The sequence below is a fragment of the Myripristis murdjan genome, chromosome 3 (genome assembly GCF_902150065.1).
Source record: "Myripristis murdjan chromosome 3, fMyrMur1.1, whole genome shotgun sequence".
Classification (NCBI taxonomy): Eukaryota; Metazoa; Chordata; class Actinopteri; order Holocentriformes; family Holocentridae; genus Myripristis; species Myripristis murdjan.
Window position 1 is genome coordinate 8,682,711 of NC_043982.1, and position 26,811 is coordinate 8,709,521.

Sequence of the window (26,811 nt, forward strand, 5' to 3'; positions counted from 1 at the left end):
AGCTAAGCAATTAAAACAATAAAAACAGATACTCAGATGTTTTTGTGTGTGTGTGTGTGTGTTTGTTTTCATTAGGCATTTTAAAAAATATTTTAGGTCACATCTCTTGTCTGGTACATTAAAGCCTACGGTGTGTAGGCTGAAATACCTTGCATTACCTGCAGCTCCACAGCCCTGACACCTGATTGGCTCGCTGACTCCAAGGGTGCCCTCATCCTCGCACTCTGCACATTGACTTCCACTTTTGCAATTGTTGATAGTCAGACTCCATTGTGAAAACATAGTTGGCATGACATTTGGGTAGCTGGACGGAGTGTGGGAGTGCAGCGTAGTAAACATGCAAAGCTTTTTAATACTAGGGTGTGTTGACACATCTATTGCTTCTTGGAAAACATCTAACGGTTACTGCATTATGGTTATCACTGTATCTCTGTAGCCAAATGTTTGACTAACGCAGTACACACACACACACACACACACACACACACACAGCCTCATATTCAAAAGGTACGTTAAAGCCAAGTGACCAATGGCATATTTCATAGGATGTTTAGTTTGTTGCTGTGCATCTGCCTCCATATTTTCCACTCAAAACTGTTCAGATTCAGCTTTTTAACACTTTCAAAGGCTCTTCAATGACCTTACACTAAGCACCGACTATGTAGTTCAGATGTAAGTGTGCAACAGTGCTGCACTTCCTCCTTTAGACAGTGAGAAGTAGGCAGCCCATGGATATTATGACTCAGTCTCTATGCAGGGTGAGGTCAAAGGCCTACCACATACAGTTAAAAAAAAAAAAAAGTAAATGCATGATACTTTCAAAATGTTATACAGTGTATCTTGTATGTGTGATAATGGTGGTGGTGGTGGTGTGTGTGTGTGTGTGTGTGTACTCACTAATGAACAGTTCACCATAGAAACTGAGCACTTGACCACATGTTCCCCATGTGTGGAGAGGAAAGGTCTCAACTTTGCTCCCATGGAAATATCACCCCCTGCTGTTCACAACAAATCATCCAATTGAACTGGTTTGCACATTTCATTCATTCATTCATTCATTCATTCATTCATTCATTCATCTTCTAAACCGCTTATCCTCACTAGGGTCGCGGAGGGGAGCGGAGGGCTCATAGTGCAAAGGCAAGGAAACACCCTGGACAGGTCGCCAGTCCATCACAGGGCTGGTTTGCACATTTCCTGTCAGAGATTTTGCTATCAGCACCAGTGTTACTGCCACAGTCTATTCCAGTCATCCAGCTTGCCAGCATGCAAAGCCGTGGTTTAGCTCTTTTGTGCAAGTAGCCTGTTATACCCAGTTGATCAAAATGTGGGTTTAATTTCATCATAGCTGGTGAACCTTAGTGACAAGAAATGACATGTCAAACTTCAAGGTATTACTGAATTAGACTCTGTAAAAATTATCCCAATGAGCTTTTTTTCTTCAAATGCAACCAGAGGATGGTATTAGTTGACATGATGAGCTTATTTTATTTTAGAGTCCCGAAACCTTGATTTTGCTTATAGGCAAAATCCCCCTTTTTCCAACTTACCCAGACTGAGACAAGATGCTCAATACCATTTCCCTCTCTGTACGTCCAGTGGTTCAGTTCCTTTGGGTAGCATTTCATGTTAGCTTAGCACAAAGACTTATAGTCTATAGGAGTCGTTAGCCCAGCTCTGTTGAAGTGAACAAAGAAGCCTTACAGCAACTCTGAAGCTGTCTTATTTACACAATGTATCATTAGTCAAAAGTATATTTTGCCCAAAACATTGGGGTATTTGTTTAAAGGTGCACTATGCAAAATTGAAGACTGACTGAGTTAAGGCCCAGCTGACCAAAGATCTAAATGAAGGAAATTTAATAAATTGTGCTTATGCATGTATGTTTTTGTCAGCTGAGTCTAAAAGGCCCCAACTTAAATGCAATCTTACATAGTGCTACCTAACACTTTAGGTTCATATAAACCACATTATCTACTGCATGTTAATACCACTATAGTGATGAACTATTTTCTAATGACTCCATTAATTAGCATAATGACATCAGCTTATGTGGATATGTTTGATAAATCAGTGATACTGGCAGGAGAGCAGGCAGCTCGAGTCCCTCTTTATTCAAATTGTATAGATCCAACTACCAGGCTTTTTCCCACTCATTTGAAGCAGGAACCATAGTCCAATTTTAATATGTGCCATCTCATTAAATCTCCTGGCATATCCAGGCATCATGTGGCTGCCCGGGCAGCCTCAAACTCTGCAGGAGAGTACGGATGAAGCTGTCAGTGTTTGCATAATTTCAATAAATATAGAATAAAGCTTTCATGTGAAGATGGTTAATAGATGATGATGTGAGTCTGGGACACAGCCAGTTTAGTCAAGCAGTTGCCTGGACGACCAGTAGATCAGGATGCTGGTCTCTGATCGATGGAACATTGGTGGCAAATTGGGAGGGCTTTGTTTACATATAACCCAAAGAGCATACCAATTTATCAATTTCTGTTTAACAACCATTTGATTACTTACACCAGTTGTTTGCCTACCGAAATTTGTTGTATGGTTATAACTGAACACTTTTATTGATGTGTACCCTGTACACATATGCATTACAGTGAACATCATCAAAGCTGTCATTTTGCAATTGTGGGAGTGCACCATACTCTGGTGGCCAGTCCGCTGCGTAGAGCCATTAACAAAACACAATAAAATTCATAAACCAAGACAAGCAATGTGCCTGTACAAGGAAACACTCAAGGGCGTGAATTCCCTTAGCTCTGTTTTTGTTTTTTTGTTTTTTTAATATTTTGTTGTATATATAGATGGTTCATCCATACACCAACCAAAAGCTTGAGACCTTCACGATTAAGTCCAATTGTACATGCTTCAATGAAGTATCCAATTGTACTTTCAGTGCTCACAAACACGTCCTGTACCCATACTGAACACCAAGAGCATTCTCTTTTTTCGTAAATCAAGAATGTTTCCGAGCTGGCAAGTTGTGTTGCCTATTGTTCCACACCGTAACCAAATACATGTGACAACCAGCCATTACAGGAGAAGTCGCTTGCAAAGTAACAAAGTTACAGCTGTTTTCATTTTAAATAGTCATCAGCGGTTTAAAAAATTTGCAGTCTGATACAGAAGGCTAGGAGACCTGAACAATATGAAAGTGCTAGTCATTAATTTACAGAGATCAGGCATCACATAGTGCTATGAAGTATCCAATATGCTACATATGAATACAGCTGTTGACACCTTAACAAATGCCTCTGGTTGTTTTTCAAGGCTACTTGAAAAATCAATAACCTTGGCTTGTATGTACATAACAAACATGAGAATTTGTTTATGCAGAAACTAACGTAGATATCACTACAGCCAGAGGTATAATCTTATGGCCATTTGGCCTCAACGGTGATAATGAAATATTAAGTCCCATTATCAATTTCAAATTGTTAAGCCCCCAATTTTGTTGAAGTGGGAAAAAAGAGTTGCCGTCATGGTTTCCCCTCCACATTGGACTCCAGAAGACAACGTTGTTCAGAGCTTCTTCTCTTGCATCGTGCTCAAGTTCTTGGTTTGTTTTCCCCAGCCATTGGTTGCATTTGGTTGCTTTCCCACGTCTTCTGGTGCTATTTCCAATTTGACAGATTGAAGAATGACTGAGAAGAACCAGTTCTGGAACCACTACTTAAGGGAACAACACAAGCTTTTTTTTCACTTCACTACAATCAGTCACAGAGTAATAAAAAGTAGAACAGATGACTCAATTCATTCCTGGAGCACTGCCTCCGAAGTTGAAATTAGTTGGCACCACTGGCACTGTGAACTTGTATCCGCCATGCCTCTCGATCATCTTGGATTCTGCAAGCAGATGATAAGCGGTGGTATTTCAGACAGAATCAAACATCAGTCAAACACATTTGTTTGCTTGAGCTCACAGAGCTCATTGTTCGCTCTACGACTGGGACTTACCATGTGCTGCCCGTCTCTGGTCTGCGAGTGTGCCAATGTCATGAAGCTGTTTGCCCTGCTCCTCATCAAGGGCTTGTGTGAGTGCCTGGTACCATGCTGGGTCACGGGTCTGGATATCTGGAATAGAGCAAAGCCACATCAGTTCTCTGCTTGCAGTCATAGAGACTGTGCAGCACGTTTCTAATTATTTTACTGAAAATGGCAAATCAAGCGATTTGATCCAAAAGTGAGTCACAAATTGATCAACTAGCTTTTCAGTGGATTTTACTCCTTCATTCACTAGGACAAGCTTCTGATTTCAACAGACTGTCGCCTTACTCTGTAGTATGGTTTTGAAGATCTGATACTCGTCCACCAAGTTGTCTTCATCATCCACAGCGGTAGTGTAGCCTTCTAGTGCCGTCTCCTCAGCGTCGTCCTCCTCCCAGTCTTCATCGTCTCCATCCTCTCCTGCCTGCTTTGCCAGCATCTCCAAGTACTCCTGGCCCTCCTCGTCGATGTCATCCTCATCGCTGCCCAGCTCGGCTGCAAATACAGAAAATTAAAAAGGTAGATTTCTTTTTAACACCATTTACGACACTCCAATTAAGATTTTCCCAATGTAACGCCGACTAAATCCAAATGCTACCGTCATACCATTCTCATCCTCATCTTCGCCGTCTTCATCATCATCCTCTTCCTCATTCTCATGCTCAGCTCGACAAGCGTAGGCCCTCTTGAGGCCACTGAAGAGTAGGATGGCTGCAGGGAGAAGCTGGCCTGCCACCTGGTTGACGGCCTGGGGCCTTTGATCAAGGTCAATCAGAGCACACAGACCAAGAATGCACATCTTCCTGTCGTGCAGGCTGTTTTTAAAAAAACACAAGGAGAAGGAGCTATGTTAGAAATACAGCCGGGTTGGTAATTTATACATGTTATCATTCTGGAAGTGCACAACTGAATAATACATCAATGCCCAAGTTTATTTTTAGCTTTTAAAAGGTGTAGTTGGTCAATGATGCAATCAATCATTCACAATGCTGGAGACAACTTTTGAAACAGGTCTTACCCGAGGAAGCAATCGACATCTTTGAGCCACTGGGTTATGAAGTGGTTAGTGATTGGCTCAGTGTTATTGGGAAAGCGCAGGTTCTCCAAGGTGTTGAGGAGCAGAGGGGGGCTGTAGTAAAGTGCAGCGATGGCCACCTGCAGGCACATGGTCCTCAGCTCACTCGTCTTCACCTCTCGTGTCAAACGCTCCAGTGCAGCAGCCACAAACAAGGGAACAACCTGCAATGACAGCAATTTATTTGTTTTTAAATTACAATAAATTATGATTATGATCATAATTAATCAAACAATTATGATTAAAAGGCTGCACATAGAATCCACACTCTGCTCAAGAGGAGGAAAAAAAAAAAAAGATTATGATCACTGGTGTATAGGAAGAACTTTTTTCACTGTGGAGCTCAAATATGTCAAGTGCTCCAGTAACAAGTGCTACACAAGTTTGTGTCACTACATGATAAATATCCAAGTATGAGCTATTTGTAAAACTCAAACCCTACTGAACCTGACCCTTCAATAAGTTCAGCAGCTAATATGGGAGCCAAAACTCCTAAAACAAAAATAAATAATACTGTTTTTATAATTGCACTTTTCAAAACAGCAGTTAGTGCTTTACAGCAATACAAAAAAATAGTAAAATAGTAACTATTCAACAAATAATGACACCTTTATTACAATATCAAACATTACAAGAAGCACTTAGTTTCCATAGGTACATTGTGGTGCTCTCATCAGCACCACAAAAAATTGTGATCAACAACACTGAAAGAGGGGCCTTTGGCAGCTACTGACCTGATCGATGCCCCGGCCTTTGCACTGCAGAATGATCACCTCCAGTAGCTTTGCTGCATGACACTCTGGGTCCTCACCTGGATCCCCTGTCAGGACCTGTGTGACACGAATAGCTATGTTAAACTTGCTGGTGCACGACAACTATTACACATAATAGACATAATCAAAACCGTCCCACTTTAAGACTGCACTGTTTTACCTTCTTGCACATGCTATAGATGATCTCAAGGTATTTGGTGTCAGATAAGAGGGTGTCTGTATCCACTGTGACGTAATTGTGGAGGAGAGGCATCATATCTGAAACAGAAACCCGTTCATCAATTACACAGCTTTGCAGCGAGACTGGAAACTAAACAGAGGCAAATATTAAGCAACCTTAGCATTGCATACGAGATTTGTGGAATTACTTATTCATGCATGTGTGGGTAGTGCCCTTAGCCAAGTATGTACCTGTAAAGTAGTCAAATCCATCCTGCTGGAAGACTTCGAACACCAGTGGAAGTAGCTGCCACATCTGTGGCGACACCTGCTGGCAAGTCAGGCTGTGGGCCAGTGACAGGATCTCCTCATAGAACTCTGCATAAGGCAAGGCAAGGCAATTTTAGAAGCTCAATTTTAGAAGCTCAATGTGCTTAACATTAAAAAGACTAGTGAAAAAAAAAACAAAAAAAACACCAGCAACATGCAGGCAAGAGGGTGTCACTGCTGGAGCTTATTTATCATCAACTGCCCATCAGTTACGTGGTCAAACAATGTTTTGAAACACCTAGAGCAACGCCCAGGTGGAATGTGGTGGGACAGGAAACCCTGGTGCTGCTTACCCAGAACGTGCTGCTGCAGTACGGTACCAATCACCTGCAGACAGATGCCTTCCAGCTGCTGGGTGATCTGGAAAACAAAACAAAACAATACAATCCAATCAACACAAGTGAGAACCTAAAGCTGTCATTATCAAGGCTACAAGATTGGAACATGTCACACTGCTGGTGACTGTACAATCTCATTTTATGGTGTGTCGTCAGAACCAGTTTGAGAAAATTCCAATTCCAACAAACCCAAAATAGAAAAGACAAGAAGCACCTCTTCATGATTCTGTGGTTATACAATCTCTCATCTGTGTTACATGCTCTTTACATTTTGTCATGTACCGTGTTGAACACCTGTCTTGTAATGTTTCTGTATCAAGGTCCTTGTGTACCCATTGGACATATAAACAAACAAACAAACAAAAAAACCTCCAATTCAGTTTTGCACAAGAAGTATATCAATGATAGCTGAAACTAAAACTACTGAATGCAGGGGTTGTGCAATCAAGGGCTGCCCCTGAGAAGCGGTGCTTGGTCAAATTTGCTGGCTTACTCGGCTGCAGGCATCAGCGGGCCTGTGTTTCGGCAGACGTACTGGCAGAGAGCCATGGCACTATTTCTAGCGTCTGCCTCAGCCTCTGAGGCATTCTGAACATGGTGAGAACAGAGCGTGTTCCCAGGAGTTGGTGGGAGGCTGAAGTGTGTTGGCAGGAACATTATGCCGGGCCAGAGCGGCTTCTGCAGAGGAAGTGGCGCTGAGATGAGTGATCAGCCGTGAGCCGGAGAGTGTGTTGTGTGTGTGTGGGCAGCGGGCTCAATGGCTGCACTGCCTGCTAACCTCTTTATGGTCCTCCACCACACTCAGCAATGTGTCAATGGTGTTGAGGATGCCCATGGCTGTTACAGCCTTGTCATCTCCTCCCTCTTCATCAGGCCCCGTCTGGATCACCTGGTTGAACGTCATGGCCTGTCATGGGGAGCACAGAGGGTCAGCTGTTAAGTGTGGGTTTGTAAGTGGATTTTGAATACCTTCACACCTCACCTTTGGACAGGAGGTTTGACTCATTTCCCATCTCCACATTTAACTATGTGGCAGCCGCTGATTAAATCCAACTCGACTTGAACTTAGCTGTCTTTTAAATGAGTCAGGCTCTATACTGAGTGCACTTACCAAGTGCTGTGTCATCTCCACTGCAATTGGAGTGACCTCCTCGCTGTATTCACAGATCATCTTCTGTATGACATTGGTGAGGTCATCATTCTCTGTCTCCCTGACAATGTGCAGGAGTGCCTGCATCACTGGCCGGATGAAGGGGGTGATGTATTCTTTGGCTGAAGAACAAAATCCAGATGTGATGTTAGCGAAGAAGATGACAACATTTAGTGTTTCTACAAAGAAAAATCATTTAGATCATTTCCCTCATTGCATGTGTGCTCTGTATTATTCACAGGCTAATGAGTTCTTTTTAATGATGGCCAGTGTTCCTCTGATGTAGGTGAACCCAAGTGTTGCTGCTTCCTCGTGGGTTAAAAAAAAAGTTGGCATCGATTCAATGTAAATTTATATTCCTCTAGACAAACCACTTTGATCCATCCAATCATTTGACCTTCAAACAAAAGGGTGAAATGCGTAGCTGAAGCTAATGGTGTTTTTAACTGGATCACGACAAGGTACAAACTGAGCAGTTTAGGAGAGATTAAGGCGGAGAAACACAGAAACGATCAAATGAGTTTCTCAAGTTGCTTGCCTTTCTCCTGGTTGCTGATGAGGACCTGCAGGGCGATGGCAGCCTCTACCTTGACGGGCATCTCGTTGTCGTTGATGAGGCAGAGGCGGGTCAGCTCAAGAGCTGTCTGCAGGTTCTGGTCACTCTTGAACTTCACCTCGCAGAAGTAATGCAGCACCCAGCAGGCCTACGCGAAAACAGAGTGGCGTTGACAAACTGTGGCCTGACAAATTCAAACGCCTAAACACAAGTAAGGTGCCGTAACAGTGACAGGATAACATGCTTTTCAAACCCACGATATTCAGTATTGTGCAAGTGCAACTGTTAAACATTATCACTTACTCTGGCTCTCATATAGCCCAGTTCACTGCGGAACAGGGGGAAGACATGATTCTGCAGCATGAACTCCATCTGGTCCTTATAAATCTTTTTCTGTGGAGAGGAAGGAAGTGAATAGTCAGCAACACAAGGTAGTTACCACATGACAACACTTAGAGGATTTTTTTTTTTTGGGGGGGGGTTTGGTTTTTACAAGTTATGGATAAACAAGCTGAAGCCTGTAAAACCACATATGCTGCTTTTAAATCGAAAAAGAACCGCTTGTTACTCTCTAGAAAAAGGGTTCTCATTTTTTTTCCCCAATCGGTTTTGGAAAATAAAAACATCAACAGCGCTACACTGTCGGTGCTTGACTGCATGTGATTTGCACATCATAGTGTTCCCTCGGACTAAAAGCATATGAATTATTTTCATGTTTATAAAAAGCAGATAAAGTTCCTGGACAAGGAGACATATGGTAAAATGGGACAGACTCAAGCAGAATTACAGAAATGTACTATCACAGAAGGTGGTATGAACACAGTCGGCATTTTATGATTCGGACACAGTTCAGTCATCTTCATGGTTGCTGGTCTATTGCTGTCTGTGCTATGCAAGTTTTCTAAAGCGCTACTTTTTATAAGTCTGTTTTTTCAGTGGAGTAACAGATCACCAGCTTTAATTTATTGTCACTTATTGGCACAGAGTAACACATCTTTAGTCCACACTCTGGGCATGATGTTACTCAGAAGAATCCCTGCTACAATCAATAACCCAATTAACAGAATACTGAGTTCCAGCTGACTTGCTGACAATTTTTTGTTCTCAAAAAATTACCCAAAAACCCTGTGTACAGTTGGCCAAAGTCAGAAAATAATTAACAACCATAAAGGAGGAAAATGTTCACATGTAAACCTTAACTACAGTAACCTGTTTAATATTTAAATAGGCTCGACATGTAAACCAGGTTTTCGGATATCAAAAGTTCATCGAGGTCATTCTTTAATGACCTGTCATTGAGTGAACAAAAATCCATCTTCATGTAAATGTAGCTAATATGATTATTATTGTGTTTGTCTTCCTTACAAAATGAGGAAGACAAAATGAGAAAAAGTGCCCCAGTAATGAACAAAAAATAAAAACAAACAAACAAAAAAACCCATCAAAGACACTCTTGCTTGCTGCATCAGGTCACATACACTGAAAAACTGCTTGCTCAAGGAGAAAGGAATGACAGGATTTTTTGTAGTAAGAGTGTAGAAAAGTGGGATTGTGGAGGAAGTGGCACTAGAGCTCACCTTGAGCAGTATCTCAGCCAAGGAGCCGATCATGTGAAGGGCTCCGTCCTTTTTCCTGGGGTCAGATGTGGGATCAGTGAGGATCTGGTAACAGAAGCCCATCGTCTTTTGCAGTACCTAAACAGAACGTGAACAACATATTGGATTATACCGACTTTGACAATGACGCAGGACAAACTCGGGCACACGGATTGTTCCATACAGAGTGGGTAATGACGGCCTGATTCCAGTTATCATCCTTCCATTAGTGCTACATCAAAACACTTCAAAGTTATTAACAGCAGAGGGTTTTGAAACTCACCTCTTTCCTCTTGTTGCAGGAGGTAAAGAGGAGCGTCTGTGCTGCTGTGGTGGGGGAGATGAAGTCCTCAAACACATCTAAAAAGGGAGATGAGAAATCAGCTTCAAAAAAAAAATTCATGCTCAATCATAGTTGGATCACTATTAATCATCATGTACACACAGAATTCACATTCAAAATGGCTGTCCCCGTGGATCACAGCCACCTGACTTTCTCAGCTTACCAAACTTCATGCGGATGTACTCATATGGATCCTCCTGCCATAGTTCCTCATCACTGTCCGTATAACACATGAGGGGGAAAACAACATCCTGAATGATGCCCTGGAATTAAGAATACATAAATAAATAAAAAAATAATAAAAAGTCCAATTCAGGAACACACACTAAAGTAGAAGTTGATCTGCTGCCAGTTTTGCCATAAATACAAACAGTGAATCCTGATCCCCTTCCAGTACCAGGTAATGAGCTGCATGTTTTGATTTTTTTTTTTTTTTTTGGTAAGCGTATTAGCCATTTAAAATCAAAAGGTAACCTCCCTCTGGTTGTGTACTATAATTAACAACAGGAAAAAAATGGATAGATGAAGTCTTTGTAGGTGTTTTTTTTTGTTTGTTTGTTTTTGTATTGTACATGTTTTTGCTTTTTAACAAGGATATGTTTTTATGTATTTGTAAACATGTGCATAATTTTATTAATGTTGTTGGCTTAAATAGAAGTGACTCAGAGTAACCAATCAATCCACCCATCTGTCAAAACAATGGCATATAAAAGAATGTTTGACGCCATGCTGGCACTGTATAACTAGCTCCAGCAAGTCAGGCATGTGCTATATTGTGGTCAAAGCATTCACAGACTTGTTCCATTCATACCTGAATGTGTGGTTTGAGGTTCTTCCAGGTAAGAGCATGAGCGATGCCCTGGTTGATATAGTTGAGGGTCTGCTGCAGTACTCTGGGGGCCACGTATTGCTTTTCCTTGTACTGATATAAGACTTTCAGCAGCACCTAGACAGATGCAAGAAGAATTCATTTTTTTCCCTGTGATGCTCACTTCAAAAAAGACACACAGCTCAAGCAATCTGGCCAGCCTGACTGGACAGCTGCTGCTTTACATCTTTCTGTAGTGTTTACCTGTTGTGCAGCCACTGCATATCCCTTAAGGAAAAGTTCAGCAAACTCTGCATACTCTTTGGTTGTGTTGCCAGGGCTGCCGTACCTGGTAACAGTTAAGCATTTCATGTAGTAAATGTTCCTGATAAGTGCGGCTGATGGATTTGAAAAAAAAAAAAACAACAACAACTGAGAACGACCTTTTCTGGATCTTTACCTCTCAAATAGCCGAGCCAAGATGTGAAGGGCCCACTTCTTACACTTCCACCAGGGCAGCTCAGGCCTCTCATCTTCATCCACCTGCATGGTCTCCTGTAGTGACCCAAAACAAGAGCAGCAATCAGCCTGTGGAAAACTTGACTGAGCAGACACAGAAATCACAACCATTTGAAAAACCCTGATTTGCAATATTATGTGTGTATTCTGTATCCTCACCGGAGGCACATCTCTATCCACTACGGTCTTCAGGATCTCCATCCATTCTGTCAGGTTTTGTCTGTTGATGAGCTCCAGAGGAAGGTTGTACTGTGGAGACAAAACCGCCGTGTTGTCAAACGCTACATCTCACTCTGATGGGACCATATTTATTAACAATATTTATGAGTTTTAAAATGCACATTTGCTGTACAGGGGTGTGAGAATACAGGAAAATCTATTATAAAAAAGGATATGCCAAAATGTCAACCAACAAAAAGGATCATGACTACATCACAAAAATAGATCAGTCAGCAGGCATGGGATATTGCCAACATTACTCTATGTAAATATTATTACAGGACACAAATCATGTATTGGTCTTAACTTGCAGACAAGTGGTGTTCTGCAGACAAAACAAAATCCACATTTCCTAAAAAAACACTCCCTTGGTGGTTTGCAGTCCAAAAGCCAAACAAGAGGGAGCCCAAAACAGAAACCTTCCAAGAAAACCTCAAGACAGAAACAAGAAGAGCAACTTTGCCTGAGGAAAGCAGATACATGCGACTCTGTTCTCTTTCTCCAGTAACACCAGACAAAAATAGATACGTGCCGTGCCATTACCTGGAACAAGGCGAAGAGGATTTTGAAGATCTGTTTCTGTACCAGGACAGACTCACTGGAGGGATCAGGGAGCAGCTGGATGAAGCGGTCTTTCAGCATGGGCATGAAGATATGCATGGCGGCCACCAGGGGCTGGCGCTCATCTGGTTTCTTATACCTGTTTCACACACACACACAAATACATTACCAGCTACAAAAGCAACTAAATGTTTACATGACATATGCATTTTTAACAAGTCCTGTGACAGGGGTCCAACACTGTCAAATGTAAAATTCCCTGACTTTTTGCTAACTAAAATATTGAATTTCCATGAATATGTAAATTAAATATGATGTTTTTTTTCCATGAATAAAATTTTTAACACCTTCTGCTTTATTCTGCGGGCCAAGTGCACAAAACGTGGACACAATGAAAAATAAATATGATGCTTAGCAGATAACTAGCTCTCTTGAATAGACAAAACTACATGATCTTCCATGACTTGTACAAAGAATTTATAAATTCCCAGAATAGAACACACTTTTCAAAATTTCATGAAATTATAGAAATCCCATTACCCAAAACAGGCACTCAAAACACCTTGTGTACGTCTGACAACCTTCAGCTTTAATGCCGTGTTCATGTTGTATAGAAAGAAAAGGTAGATAGGTTCCCTATCATCTATCATCTCATGATAGGTTCCCATTGATGGAACCTGCATGTGTCCATGTCAGCTGGGGAGTTGAACAGTAAAGTAAGCTGATGTTACTGTTCTTCAAGTGTAGTTCAAAAATATAGACACTATTTAAAACTGGATGTCAAAAATATCTTCAGCGTTATAACAGACATTCAGTTTGTGCTTTTAAAAAAGCACGATTACAAGTAGCATTACATTAGGATTTATTTACTTTTAATGGAGGGGTGCAACTGATATGAGAACACCCTTTCCAGATAACTGTCATTTACTGCCTTGTCTGATGCATTTTGTCGTATCTTTCAGAAAGATTACCAGTTGGACGTTAATGAAAACATGATTTTCAAGTCAAAGTGGATACATGCGAAAAATTCATGAAGTGAACACTGCATAATGCTTCAATTTAAAAAAAAAAAAAAAACAACCAACCAAACTTCTACTTAACAAAAAACAATAGGCTTGACTCACTCGTAGTTCTTAACCAGCTGGTAGAGACAGAGCAAGATGCCGAGCCACCCAGCACTGTTGTCTGACTGCAGATAGAAGCCTATCTTGTCCACAATGGTTGTCCACTTGCCAGGATAGTCATGCTTGATCATGTGGTGGATGCATGTTGTCAGCTGGACCCTGAGTTCAAAGCGAAGGGAGAGAAGAACAGCGATGAATGAGTGAGCAAAGTTGGAGGACAAATCTCCCGAGCTCGCCTCGCTCTAAGCAGCTACTGAGGCAAGTGGCATTACCTGATGCGGTCGGGTGAGTGGATGATGGCCTCCACTATGTTGTCTCGAATGAACTGCCTGTCTTCCTCCGGGATGTTATTGACGGGTGTCTCAGTGCCTGAGCCGTCCCCCTCGCTCCAGTGCTGGGTTATCATGTTCTTAAGGTAAATGACACCTAGACAGGAAAAACAAGACCCAGACGATGACATGACCCTACTGAAACAAAAATACACACAAAATGCATTTTAATGATTACTATATTAATCATGCATCATACACTTTGTTTTAACAAGTGTCTCGGGGTGATCCAATCACAAGCAAGCAGCACATGGCACAGGTGTGATAAGGGGGCTTGGAGATGCATTATGATCCCAAACTGCCTTCGAAGGCAGCCAGGGATGCACTGGTACTAGACAGCATTTGAAGTGTTAACACTAGTGCGTCCCGATGCGGCCAAACAGCATCAAAGCACTGCCTTGTCACTTTGTGTAAGGAGAGGAGGAAGAGTGTTTGAGTGAGCGATTGGTATGAAAATCAAACTTGCAGGAGGCTTGTTTTCACAGTGAGGTGGCAGCGTCTTTGTCAGGTAATCCAAAAAAATAAAGAGTGTTTGGGCACAGCTGCTCCAGAGATAAGGAACAGGATGGGTGGAGAATATTAGGAACACAGTGAAGCCATGGAATACAAGAGTGATGAGTACGATGGGATGGGAGGGATCTGTCTCAGCTGTGCACCTGTGATCGCATCAGCTGACATGGATGTTAACGTCTGAGCTGAAACTGAGCGGGACAGAAGGACCTCTAGACCAGTCAAGTGGCAAAACATCCAAAACCACTGACATGTAGGGTTGACTGTGCTTGAGACTCTACAGTCATTCTATTTAGTCAGATGGTTTAATGCATAAAATCATCTGCCATAACAGCAGGAGACCATGCCATGACCACACAGCAGTTTGTGGGCCTTTACTTGGACAGTTGAAAGGAAATACCAAGACCCCGAGAGAAGCAGTGGCAGCAGCTGCCAGGGCAGAAGAATGAGTGGCCACTTAAGGGCCTTTTTTCCAGTAGATCTGCCCTGTTCTTTAGTGCTCCTAAAAGGGCGCACTCCCACTATTCTGCTTTTTCAAACTGCCAGTGCATTTTTTTTTAAATCACTGATGTAAAATTGGTGTTTTCATAAGGCAGATTTAATGGGGTTTTTGCCAAAAAAAAAAAAAAAAAAAAAAAAAAAAAAAAAGTTCAGCAAAATCTGAACACCCAATGCCAAATTAGTTCATGCAAAAAGTGAGAAGTGGGACTTTTTGTGGGGAAAAAAGTGACATGCATAAGCAATGTGTTGGTGGGGGGATAGTTTTCAGCACAAAATTGGCTTTCTTTTCAGGCAATCCTGCTGCCATGACAATGAAATATTGAAAGAACTGGTCAAGAATTGTAGCCTTTGGAGGATTCACAAGAAAATCTATGGACATGGCAGTGGACGTGTGACAATCGCAAATCTATAGTATCCATCAGACTTGGTCCAGGGGATACAAAAAAAAAAAAAAAAAACAGAAAGTGAGCAAAACATTTCTCTCTACAATGACAATTCAGTGCTTTCTAGAAGTTGAGAAATGGTTGTTTTTTTTTAAGACGTGTAAATAATTTAGAAGGCTTTGTTTGTGTGCCAACTAATCATAAGGAAGAAGAGGCAATATTTCACAGCCAATAGTTTACATCAAACAGAATGACAGAAAAAAATCTAAATACTAACTTCTAAGCACAAATGTGTCACAATGATAGCAGTCATTCTGCTGAAGAGTGAATAGGCTTTGAAAGTATTCTCCATGTGTCTGACAGGACAGTCAGTTTGCGGATAATCAGAGCTACCACAGCTGTCCGATGGCCAAATAAAGTGCATGTTGCATGCTCTATTTTTTTAATTTCCTAACATCAACATCTAATGACCTTTTCCTACAGTCATCCAAACACATTCCTGGTTCACCAGAATCAGCCAGTGGTTATTGTTCCTGATATACAGAGGAGCATTTAAACAACTGCAGAGCCATCTGTGCTGTTTCAAATTTTCAGGTTGGGTGGTACACAACTCCCAAATGTGGCCAATGCACCCAGTGGTTCTGACGCAGACAATGCCATAATTTTGACCATGTGTACTATATTGTGTTGGTTTCTGTGTGACGCATGAACCAGGTGCAAGCTGCTGTACTTTTAAGCTGGAACTGCTGGTCCAAAAGCATCTGACTTGCAGATACAGAGGTTTGCAACAACCACTTTAAATCTGAGCAACAGAAATGGAAAACTTCTGTCTGTAGTTCAGTAGGTTTGAATGTGGCACAAGGGTGTCAACTGGGTTCACATCCACAATGGGGGGCCCCAGTCTGAGGTCTGTGGCTCACAGGGAGGGGCATCTGACGGGGCAAGGGAGGAGTGAGAGGGCTCAGAGGCAGACGTCAGACTGCTGACACATGTGTCTATGCTGCTAGCGAGGCAGTCATAATCCAGCCTATCAATGCTGACAGAGCATAAAGCCCCTACACTGCCCTGCCTGTAAGACCACCAAACTATACTACTGTCCAGCACTGCCAAGCCCATTACCTAAACGCTTTCAGACAATATATCAGAATCACAAACAGGAAAAGAAATGACTTCCTGCCAAGTTTCCAGCTGAATGAAATGGCTGCGTGGTCGACAAATTAAACAATATACCAACTCTGAGGGTCATGAATGCATTGACAGGAAGACTTAAGGTCAATGCATATAGAAAGCATTTTTAGATGCATTTTTGAAATCTTTCACTCTTGCGTCTCATGGATCCTATATGCTTCCATTTTATTAAATATATCAATCCACACTGAGGGGAGTTTCTGTGAGACCCACTGTGTGTGTGTTTTGAGCTTATTAACTGCAGCTACATCAAGATCAAGGCTTCCAGTCTGTCTGTGAGGTCCAGTGTTCCACTACACGCAGATTCCCCTCACTCGCCACAATGAGTGCTGGACAAAAATCAATACATGCAAACACTTTATTTCTTCCCATGGAACCAATAAGAGAACTTTTGCTTCTGAAAATTTCTGCTGTCGCTCAGCCTTGTGAGAGCAGGTTAGGCGGCGGCTGTCCACTCAGCTCCCCAGGAGCTGCTGCTGACAGACAGCTGAGACGGACAGAGACATCCAAACAGAACATGGAGTCAGTGTAGACTGGATGACAGAGCGTTCACATCTCGCTTCCATTGGGGATTCTCAGTAAGATACCCATTTTTGTTATGACAGCAGTGGTGCTCCTGCAACACCAAGGGCACCACAGTTTGCTATTCCTTTAATTTACCATGGGGCTGGGCAATATCAATTTTATATCAATATCAGTTTTCTGAACTTAGACTGTCCAAGCTGTGCCATTATCATAATACTAATGACTGTTATCACAAATCTTGCCTTTAAATCTTAAGAAAGCACAAATAATCATCCTCACATTGTCACATATTGAAAGATGTAATCAGTCAAAGACATCATGCTATTAGATTTTGTTCATATGGCCTAGCCCTAGTTTAATCATTAGTCTGCAGCCTTACTCAATTCTTTTTAAATGCTTCAACTTGCAGTTTATAAACTTGATTATTGAACCACATAGCGAGATCCTGCTGCAGCACATCAAGAACACACTATGCACTTGTGGAAGAGGTGAGGAGTTGGTCTCTAAGCCTCTGTTACCAAGGTATGCCAGGTATCCTGTTAACCACCACGGACCTCACTGCCATTGTTGCTGGTACTGCAGCTCAAGACCAAATGAGAATCACGATGATGTTAAAATAATCTTCCTGAGCTTCCTGCCTCCATCCTCAATTTCATCAACGAAATGTCCACTTAAAATAATATAACGAAGGGCAATAAAAGTTTGCTAATTTTGTCCCTGTAATGGATTTATATCTACAATTGTATACTTTTTTCTGCTTGCAAATGCAGAAAAAGTACAGAAAAAACCATATGTGCAAATGATAGATGTACCTTCCAGATATGTTGGTTAACCAGAAATTAATGGATTAGCAAAAGTGCATCAATATCAACTTTTCACTATATTTGATCAAAAAATGCACTGGAAATTGTGTAGCAATGCTCAAACAAACAGATCAATCGATAGGGCGGCTTCTGCACACTGGTTTGCCTGTCAGTGTCAAGCTGGAAAGAATAAAAAAAAAAAAAAAAAAGAAAGAAAGAAAAAAGAAAAATTTCATTAAAAATCTGTGATTAATTAATGAATATGTTGCCTGAAGTAATACACACAGATTGGGAAATAAGTACCTGTGACCAATGCCCAGTAAATTTACTGGGTATTGAGGCCAGGAGCATCCTGGATTTTTAATCCTCTCTCAGACCTAACAGACTTTGAACTTTAAGTATATATGCAAGGCTTTTGTGTGTTCCCTCTTATTAGGACATATGTTCTGTCATAATCAGGGTGTGTCTGTTTTTTTAAAATCTGTAACTGTATTTGTTTAGATTTGTATGTCTTTAACAACTCTGTCACTGCATACTGAACAAAGCCATTTAGCTCTAATGTATTTTCTCATTTGCAGTACACTATTATTGTACCTGTCTTTGTCCACTGTTGATGTGTGATAGTTATTCTTAGGATTATCTTGCCAGATTATGCTTAAGAGAGAAACATGCAGCAAACATCACATGTGTGCATTTTCAAACACATGCAATTGATTTCAGTGGCCACCGTGTACTCAAGGCATCCTGTGGAGCAGCAAACCAAACCTGGTTTGATTTTAGGTGTCAAAAGAGGAAAATGCATGTTCATGTCATAATGCATACTTTTTGGATTGCCATCATATTACAGGATGTTTTTGGATTTTGTTAATTAGTAGCTAAAAGACAGCTGATTAAGTCATATGGTTTGTAAAGTTTAAAAAACAGAGACGATATACCAGATTGTAGACTGTTACACTTCAGTACACTTCATCCGACTAGGCGTGTCAAATGACACCTGTCTGAAGTCTCGCCCAGTGCATTTGTCCCTTTATGGTTACCACTGAAGGTTTCCTGCACTACAAATATCACTCTTAATCAGTTAATGTGCAAATTCTCTCATAAAGATTGTTATGACCATACTTATCACGTGACAAAGGTAACTGGCGTCATCTGCGCAAGCTTATTTTTATTCCCATGACCGCTCCCAGGACCATGGTACCTGGGATGTGCCTGGGATGTGGTGGCAGGAATGTGGCTCCTCAACAACTTGTTTTGATATTAAATCTTATTAACAAAAAGTTAAATAGGGCAGGCTCACACCCACATTGGCAGTTGAGCTTGTCTACCCTGAGGGTAGGTATGACTGTCAAACTGGAAACAATATTGGGACATATTGTTGAGAGTTAAAATGCAGCAGACATAGTTAAGAGGCTGTAAGAGGAGTAATCAGGGTCAAAGAAAAAGGTAGTGACATTCCAATGACAAGAGGCCATATGAAATGCAAGACAGCTTTATCATTATTATTACTATTATAATTTTAATTTGTAAAGTAAATAAAACCTTAAAAACATCCTGTTCACACCATGTATTTTTACCCCCACCACTAAGAAACTGTGACAAATTTCTTATTTAATTATTTATTACAATTATTATTTGAAAGGCAGATCGACTCGCTGATTGCCTTTGGCTGGCTCGGGGGAACTGCTTCACCTCACCATCCACTCTCAACTCTGCCAGGCACCTTAGGTTGACACAGCTGGCACTTTGCTTTACTGAGATCAAAGAATCGCCACACTGCAGACATTTTTCTCTCCCGCTGGAAAAGTTATTTTCTGCACCAAAGCACAGCTCCTTTAAGTATACAGACAGATTCATTTACTGATCTGAGTACGACTACTTGGAGCTGGTTGGGCACCAATTCCAATGGCAGAGACAGGCTACTGTTGGGTCACCTGAAGCAAAACTGATGGTTGCCCTTTATTCCAAACATTTACTATTTATTAATTATTATTATTATAATCAAAGCCCTGATTTTTTTTTCCAGCTTTAAAGTTTGACTAAAGTAAAAGAAGATATTTCAATGGGGCAGTTTAGCTCCAAAAAAGCTAAAGGGCAGGAGAAAAAATTGCATCAGTTACTCATCATCCATTTGTTAAAATCATTACATAAGTGACCCATTTTAACATGGGATCATGGAGAATATCTAGCCAATCACTAATCTAATGGAGTCTGACAAACCCGGAGTTAGATGCAGGATAAAGAGGATGTCACCCGGCAGGAGGGTGATTCAGTAACTCCATGTGGTTTCTAGGGATACAAGCCTTGAACGAAAGCCAGTCTGACCATTTAGCAATGGTCACACGAGGCTAATCATCACTGTAGCGGTAACAGCATGAGCTACTCTCTTTAATGTACGTATCCATGAGGATTTCTGTTAGAACAATGTAGATGGCAAAAGATTATTGGGAAAGGCTGCATACGTGATGCTCATATCCACAATGCCAACACTGCAACCGCTACTACTGTAAACACTAGGCTGTTCTGTCATTTCCATTAGTCTGTCAGTGATTACCCTGATAACACTGCACATGAAAAATGACATCTCGGGTGACTGTTTACAAAAAATGGTAACGTGACTGTAATAATCCTAAACACTGATGCGTCATCAAGATGTCACTGATGGAAAACTGCAGTGACAACGAATGAACAGCCTCTCACATGTAGCAACACAGACACGTGCTGAAGACACATTGCCACAGAAAGCAGCTGCACCATCTAGTATTTTTAATGGCAGAGGTGAATGCAGGTCGCAGTCTCTTTGCAAAGAAATGCCAGGGTGTGTGTCAGAGGGTATCTAAAAATCAAGTTAGCTGAAAGGAGACTACAGAATACCAGTGGTTAAATAAGTAAATTATTGCATTTAATCATTCTGCAGTAAGAACAAGTAAACTTAACTATTCTTATTATGGAATCCAATTAAATGGCAATTATGGAAGATGTTTGACATTTAAAGGTATCAGGTTTGATTAAATGTTCATGTAGCACAGATCCAACATACTACATGGCACCAACTGAAAAAAAAAAAAATATTTCCAACGAAATCAGGCAAATTAGGGCTCACCTGCTTGCCTCACAGGCAAATCCAGCTGGTCAGACATGGTGACGCGCAGTAGAGTGGACACAAAGTTTACCTGGGTGTGACCCTGTAAACAAAACATAAAAACATAAATGTAAACCAGTTGGGCCACATATGGTTTAGACTGTAGCGATTCCGGTTACAATTCTGGTTCTGGTTATCGACTCTGGTTCTTATCGATTTCTGATTCTTTTCTTATTAGAGCACAAATGAAATCAAATTGAACTGAACACGAAACCAGTTTAGTGTTGTGGGAACAACAGTTGGATGCTAAAATACAGAATCAGTCAAACTCAAAAACGAAAAAATAAATAAAAATCAGCAGACACAGCATACATTTTCCCTACCGAAATGGAGATTCAACTGTTTAAAATGAATCTAATATCTTCACAATAAACCTTGCCAGAGTTTCAACTTTGATCCATCTTTTGATGTAATGAGCAACACTTTACTATCATCATTATAATAATGATTATTGCTATTATTAATTCATCATTGCCCAGTGCAAACGACATCAAAAGAGTGGATGGTCACATCACCAAAAAAAATTGGCAAGGATAGGAACAGTCAATTAAACGCACCCTTCCCAACAGCTGTGTATTTATGAAGTTAACTAGGGGTGTAATGATTCTCTAGATCCACAGTTTCGGTTCAGACCTTGATTTTTGGATATATCTCGGTTCCGGTCTCGGTTTCGGAGCCTTTACACCCCGAGACGTTTGGCAGCATCATGCAGACACAACAACCGCGGGTTATATATTAATGCTTGTTTAGCCTGCTGTGACCATGACTTATTTTGTCTGTTACTTTGAAGATCTCTTGCAAGAAAAGGCTGCCTGCCAAAACCCACAGCATTTGGCAGCAGACAGTAGTAAAAGGCCACCTAAGTTACCCTTAACATTAACCATCATTAGCATTAGCTCAATACAGTCACCGAGCAGCGGAGCAGCTGCGACAAAACATTTTGGAAAGGCAGCTGCGTTTTCTCCAGCACAGATTAAAAGCCCACAGGTCGGTGTCTGGGCACAAACACACTGGCACCAAGGGTAAGACATTCATAAGCAGCCTAACTTACTAACTGTTGACTTTGTTGATCTAGTAGATGTAGCCTATATTCTTGCTGGAAATGCAAGAATATGTAGTGGGTACAGTGGACTGTTGGCAGGCAGCTGATTCCCCCTGTTCCTGACACTGTGAACCTGCACTGAAGCATTTACTGCCAGAAAGTACCAGGCAGTACCAGCCTACTTTCACCTCTGATTACCTGAGTTTTAAGCACAAACAGTACTAGGTGATACTGTGACAGCTTTTGCTTTGCATGCCTACACAGTGCAAGTACATGTCCCATACACAGAAATAGTATTTATAGCAATAATAATAAATAGTATATTTTGTAAGAGTAAAAGTCACTTTTTTTTTATTTTAGTAAAAAAAAAAAAAAAGTGCACACCCCAGTTGAAATTAAGCTCTCCATCTGTTGTCCTCCACTGACCTGACAACCAGAGGAAAGTAATTGTGCATGAAAAATAAAATCAGGTTGTTACTATTTTTCTATTGTAGAGAGAAGACCACGACCCTAAAACCAAAATCTCTGGGGCATGATAGCAAACACTCCTACATTTGCTTGGTATGAGGCTGAGAGGAAAAAAACGATCTGCACTCACGAATGTATCAAAAATATTAACTAGTCAAATGTTACATAGATTCACCACCTATATAAAATCCTAATGACATCCAACCCTTGGAATAACAGCATTTATGCATATCAAACTGAATGGCTTATTAGCAGTGCTCCCTTTAAATGGCCATGGTCCAGAGTGGCCTATTTTCATTTTGCGCTATTAGGTCAGTGGCCGCAAAAATGGCAGGTCGGAGGAGTTAGAACGAAATAAAAAAACATGAATCCAATTTCTCTGCGTGTGACAGAAGTCTGGAATATGTTGAAGCGGTTGCTAAGTAACTGAGGTCAAGTTTACATCCCGTGGCATTCTGGGTAGTGATAGTGGCAACTTTGAGCCTCAGAGTGAGGACTGATGCTGCATGTGTGGTCTTCTGCCACCAAGTGAATTAATGCCAAGTCAATCCATTCTTTCACAAATGGCTTACACTCAAGTTGAACAGCTTAATTACTCACCAGCAAAAACCATGTCATTTTTCACACCTACACTTAACAGTTGCATTCTAACACCAATCTGTTGTAGGCAGTTCTGATTACAACAAATTGGTTCACAAAATCCATATGGGAGAATCCCTACTGTCTTGTGAACATAATTGTAGCATGTAGGCCTATATATTTCTATTCCTCTCTGACAATAAAAACATTAATTGTCGGGTCAAGTGTGATGTATTTACAGCTTCATAATTTACCTTAAGCTTCCTGCACAACTAAGATTTTGGGATTTTTTCTTTTTTTTGGCGGGAATTGGGCTGTATAGATCAGGATCAATTTCTCCTATGTTTATGGAAGATGCTATATGATTTAAAACACCAACATTCACTGTAAACTATGCACTCCTGACAGAAGTCCTGCTCAACCTGAATAAATCCAGCCAGCTGTGTGCAAACTGTCACTCAGTCACTGAATTGCCATTACCGGGCCTCTCATCAAGCCAACACATAGCTGATTCATCATGGCACTGTATTATGACAAAAAAGCTGATAATATGATTTGATTTGATGGTCCACAATAATTTATCTCACATAAAAGGCACATTAGGGTTCAATTTCGTATTGACCTCTGTCTGTGCAAATTTGATCCCAACAACTGGTATAGGTCCTTTAACCATGTTCACTGAGCTTCACAGCATGAGGGGAATTGTATCAGTGTGACTGCTGAAAAGCAACATTGTTTTACATGAGAGACTTTCTAATATGCTTCCTGATATAACATTTTCACACCTTGGGGAAAATTCAAACTGTTTATTTCCACTAAATATAATGAAGCATACATATTCTTATTTTTCATTCTTATTACTCAGTAATAACTCATTCTTATTTCTCTATTGTTGTAATATTTTGTAGGATTAATACACATGTTTAGACATGATGCATGGACACTTTTTTTTAGAACTACAATTAATGCACAAATGTATACATAATGCATACACTTTTTATACAGATTCCAAAGGCACATATTTTTTACATTTCATATTTCTTTTTCTATTTATTATTTATATTCATCTCTTGAGAATGTGAGCAACTTCAACTTACCCAATTTCCCCTTGGGGATCCAGGTATTTCTGATTCTGATATAGTACATATATACATACACGCACATTATAGAAAGATAAATAATTCTATGTATACCTAAAAGTTGAATTATATATTATATAAAATGTTTTCCATAAGGCTGTACCAAGTCTACATTCTCTGCCACCCAGTACCATGCATCAAGGAATTCCACATGGAAATTACACTAACAAATTATACATTGAGTATAAATCTATTTTATATCTATATTTATATATAGATATGCATACAAAAAGGTGAATGGTCTATGGATATATTTTTGTTCTTACTACTCTTGTGGGGTATGCACAGGTTTTCTGTTTTCTTATATATTTTTTTTGTACTGATCCACTGTATTATTTTTGGTGCTTGTGGTTCATTATTTCTCTAAAGATATGTAGTTCCAATAATATTTAGGTGTATTTTGTGTAGTCCACTATTGTCCTGCGCAATGCCTGGATAACCTGCTGCTGTGACTCAAGAACTTCCCAATTTGGGATCAGTCCGTCCGTCCATCCATCCATCCATCCACCCACACACATGGTGGGCAGAATATTCACTGTGATCCAACTTTTCTGCTCATTATCTTTTAATATGAATCATGCGTGCGTGGATATGACGGTGACAGAGATGCAGCTGACTCCACGGGGTTGTAACGCTAGTGAATCCAACTCAACCAGCCTGTGCTTGAGCTGTGAGCTCTGTGGCCACCCAGCCAAAATCTGGTGAACACCCTATTAATAGTGGTTAGCCAGCACCCCAAAAGGTAAAAGCAAACTGGGCAACTGGGACAATCTAAACTAACAGGACAAAAAATCTAGCATGAAAGGCACAACAGAGTCCGATTTCTGCTACTACAGTGACATTGATGCCAACTTTTTAACGCTGCTGGCTGCCTCGTCTAACATAGCGTCAACGTAAAATTGAACAATATCCTGAAATACCACGCGGTATGTGCGTCATTAAGACATTTAACTGTTGTGCCAGCCAACAACACCCAAGGTTAGCCAACGTTAGCCTTATTCCGTGGTGAAAATGAATGTCATCATTGCTAGGCTTGTCACAGTGACACGTGAGCAGCAGCTATGTAGCAGGGTTATGGCAGTTTTTCCAACAAGTAGCTAACGTTAGCCACTTTGCTATAGCCGTCATTACCCTGCTGTTATGCGCGCTAGCTCAATTACTTCGCTAACTAGCACATACCCCACACTCCACAATGTCGCCCACATTCACTCGCCGCGTAACGCCCCGGTGGTATCGTTTTGATATTGTGTCATTTCCCAAATGGGCCATGTTTTCGTAAGAGGGACCTGCACTACAACTGTGTTTAGCGAGCTAACAGTTAACCGTTAGGCGAAGCAAATAGCGGTAGCTGGTTAGCATTAGCAAGGCAGCTGGCTCAAGCTGAGGCTAACGTTGTCGTTGGTTACTGGCAACCGAGTTTGTCATCATTTTCGATAAACACTATCGGATTCACGGTGATGTATGTGTACGTGTGATGCGAGCCGCGGTGGCAGGTGAAGGAGATGAGTGTGGCCGACGGGATTTAACACTTGATCTGTCAAAGTTAACGACAGCAGATCCAGTCTGCGTGATCACACCATCTTGATGTTGTGAGCGAACGAGGCCCGATGCGAGACCGCGCCACAACTACCATCATGAGCACAAGTCAAACTTTTACCTCATTCAGCTGTCTCTCCGCGGCCTCACGCAGGTTGGGGTCCATGGTGCCCCGCAGGGCCTCGACCAAAGACTCTGGATCCATGGTGAAAACTGTGTTGTGGCTCGGATTTAATATTTCAGCAGTCTATCAATTCCCAGTCACTGCGCACATGGACGCACGGCTCTCCAGTTACCGGCGCGAAAGGAAGAAGTGAATGAAGTACCCGGATAGATCAGCGCCAAATTTGTGCAACACGAACATCCGCCTGACCGCTGCATTGTAGGATTTGTAGTTTTCCAACCCAATTTCAGAATCAGAAATACTTTATTGAAGATGGATGGATGGATGGATGGATGGATGGATGGATGGATGGATGGATGGATGATCCCCGAGGGGAAACTGAGTCAGCTGCAGTTACTAAAATTCTCAGTATAAGAATTGAAATATAAGAAGTAAAAAATAAGTAATATAAAAAAATGTGTCTTAGGAATGTGTAAAAAAGTATGTGCATTATGTCTGAGTATGTGCATTAATCCTACAAAATATTACAACAATAAATACAGAAATATGAAAATTGAGCAAGCATAAAAAAGTATACCTAAGTACATAATATATACACAGGGATATTGCACTGTTGAATTGATGTCAGGTCCTATTGGTATAAATTACTGCACAGTTAAATGGTTGAAAAAGTCATTTCATTTTTTTTTTTTTTTTGTAACAGATTTTATTTACGACCAGTTGAGGGCGACGTGATCCCTTCAAATGAGCGGCCTGGTCACTTCCAAAACCCTTAAAATGTGGTAGCCTGTCACAGCACCTGAGCATTAAGTTGCTTCAGCAAAAGGATTTCTGCAAGAGTTCATCTTGGATGGAAGTTAACATTAAAAATCAATGCCATTCAGATTCTAAAGTCACTTTTATTCACCTTTATTTATCCCATTTACCTGGCCATAATGTTTGGGCCCTTTTAATGTTTAATTTGTTCAATTTGTCTCTAAATACATGATTAACATT

General features: G+C 40.9%; 1 protein-coding gene across 1 annotated transcript; it reads right to left on the reverse strand.

The window, feature by feature from the left end:
• Positions 1-2,760: 2,760 nt before the first annotated feature.
• Positions 2,761-26,017, reverse strand: ipo7 (importin 7). The gene is made up of 25 exons (XM_030080803.1): positions 25,813-26,017; positions 20,889-20,970; positions 13,822-13,975; positions 13,550-13,708; positions 12,408-12,564; positions 11,805-11,894; positions 11,587-11,681; positions 11,391-11,475; positions 11,130-11,264; positions 10,482-10,581; positions 10,259-10,335; positions 9,958-10,074; positions 8,684-8,773; positions 8,363-8,528; positions 7,786-7,946; positions 7,453-7,581; positions 6,630-6,696; positions 6,259-6,384; positions 6,008-6,105; positions 5,809-5,904; positions 5,018-5,238; positions 4,606-4,814; positions 4,288-4,494; positions 3,970-4,086; positions 2,761-3,858 (listed from the first exon to the last, which is right to left on the reverse strand). Exons 1-25 carry the CDS (start codon positions 25,894-25,896, stop codon positions 3,761-3,763), a joined length of 3,120 nt encoding a protein of 1,039 aa, XP_029936663.1. The 5' UTR covers positions 25,897-26,017; the 3' UTR covers positions 2,761-3,760.
• Between the last annotated feature and the right edge of the window lie 794 nt (positions 26,018-26,811).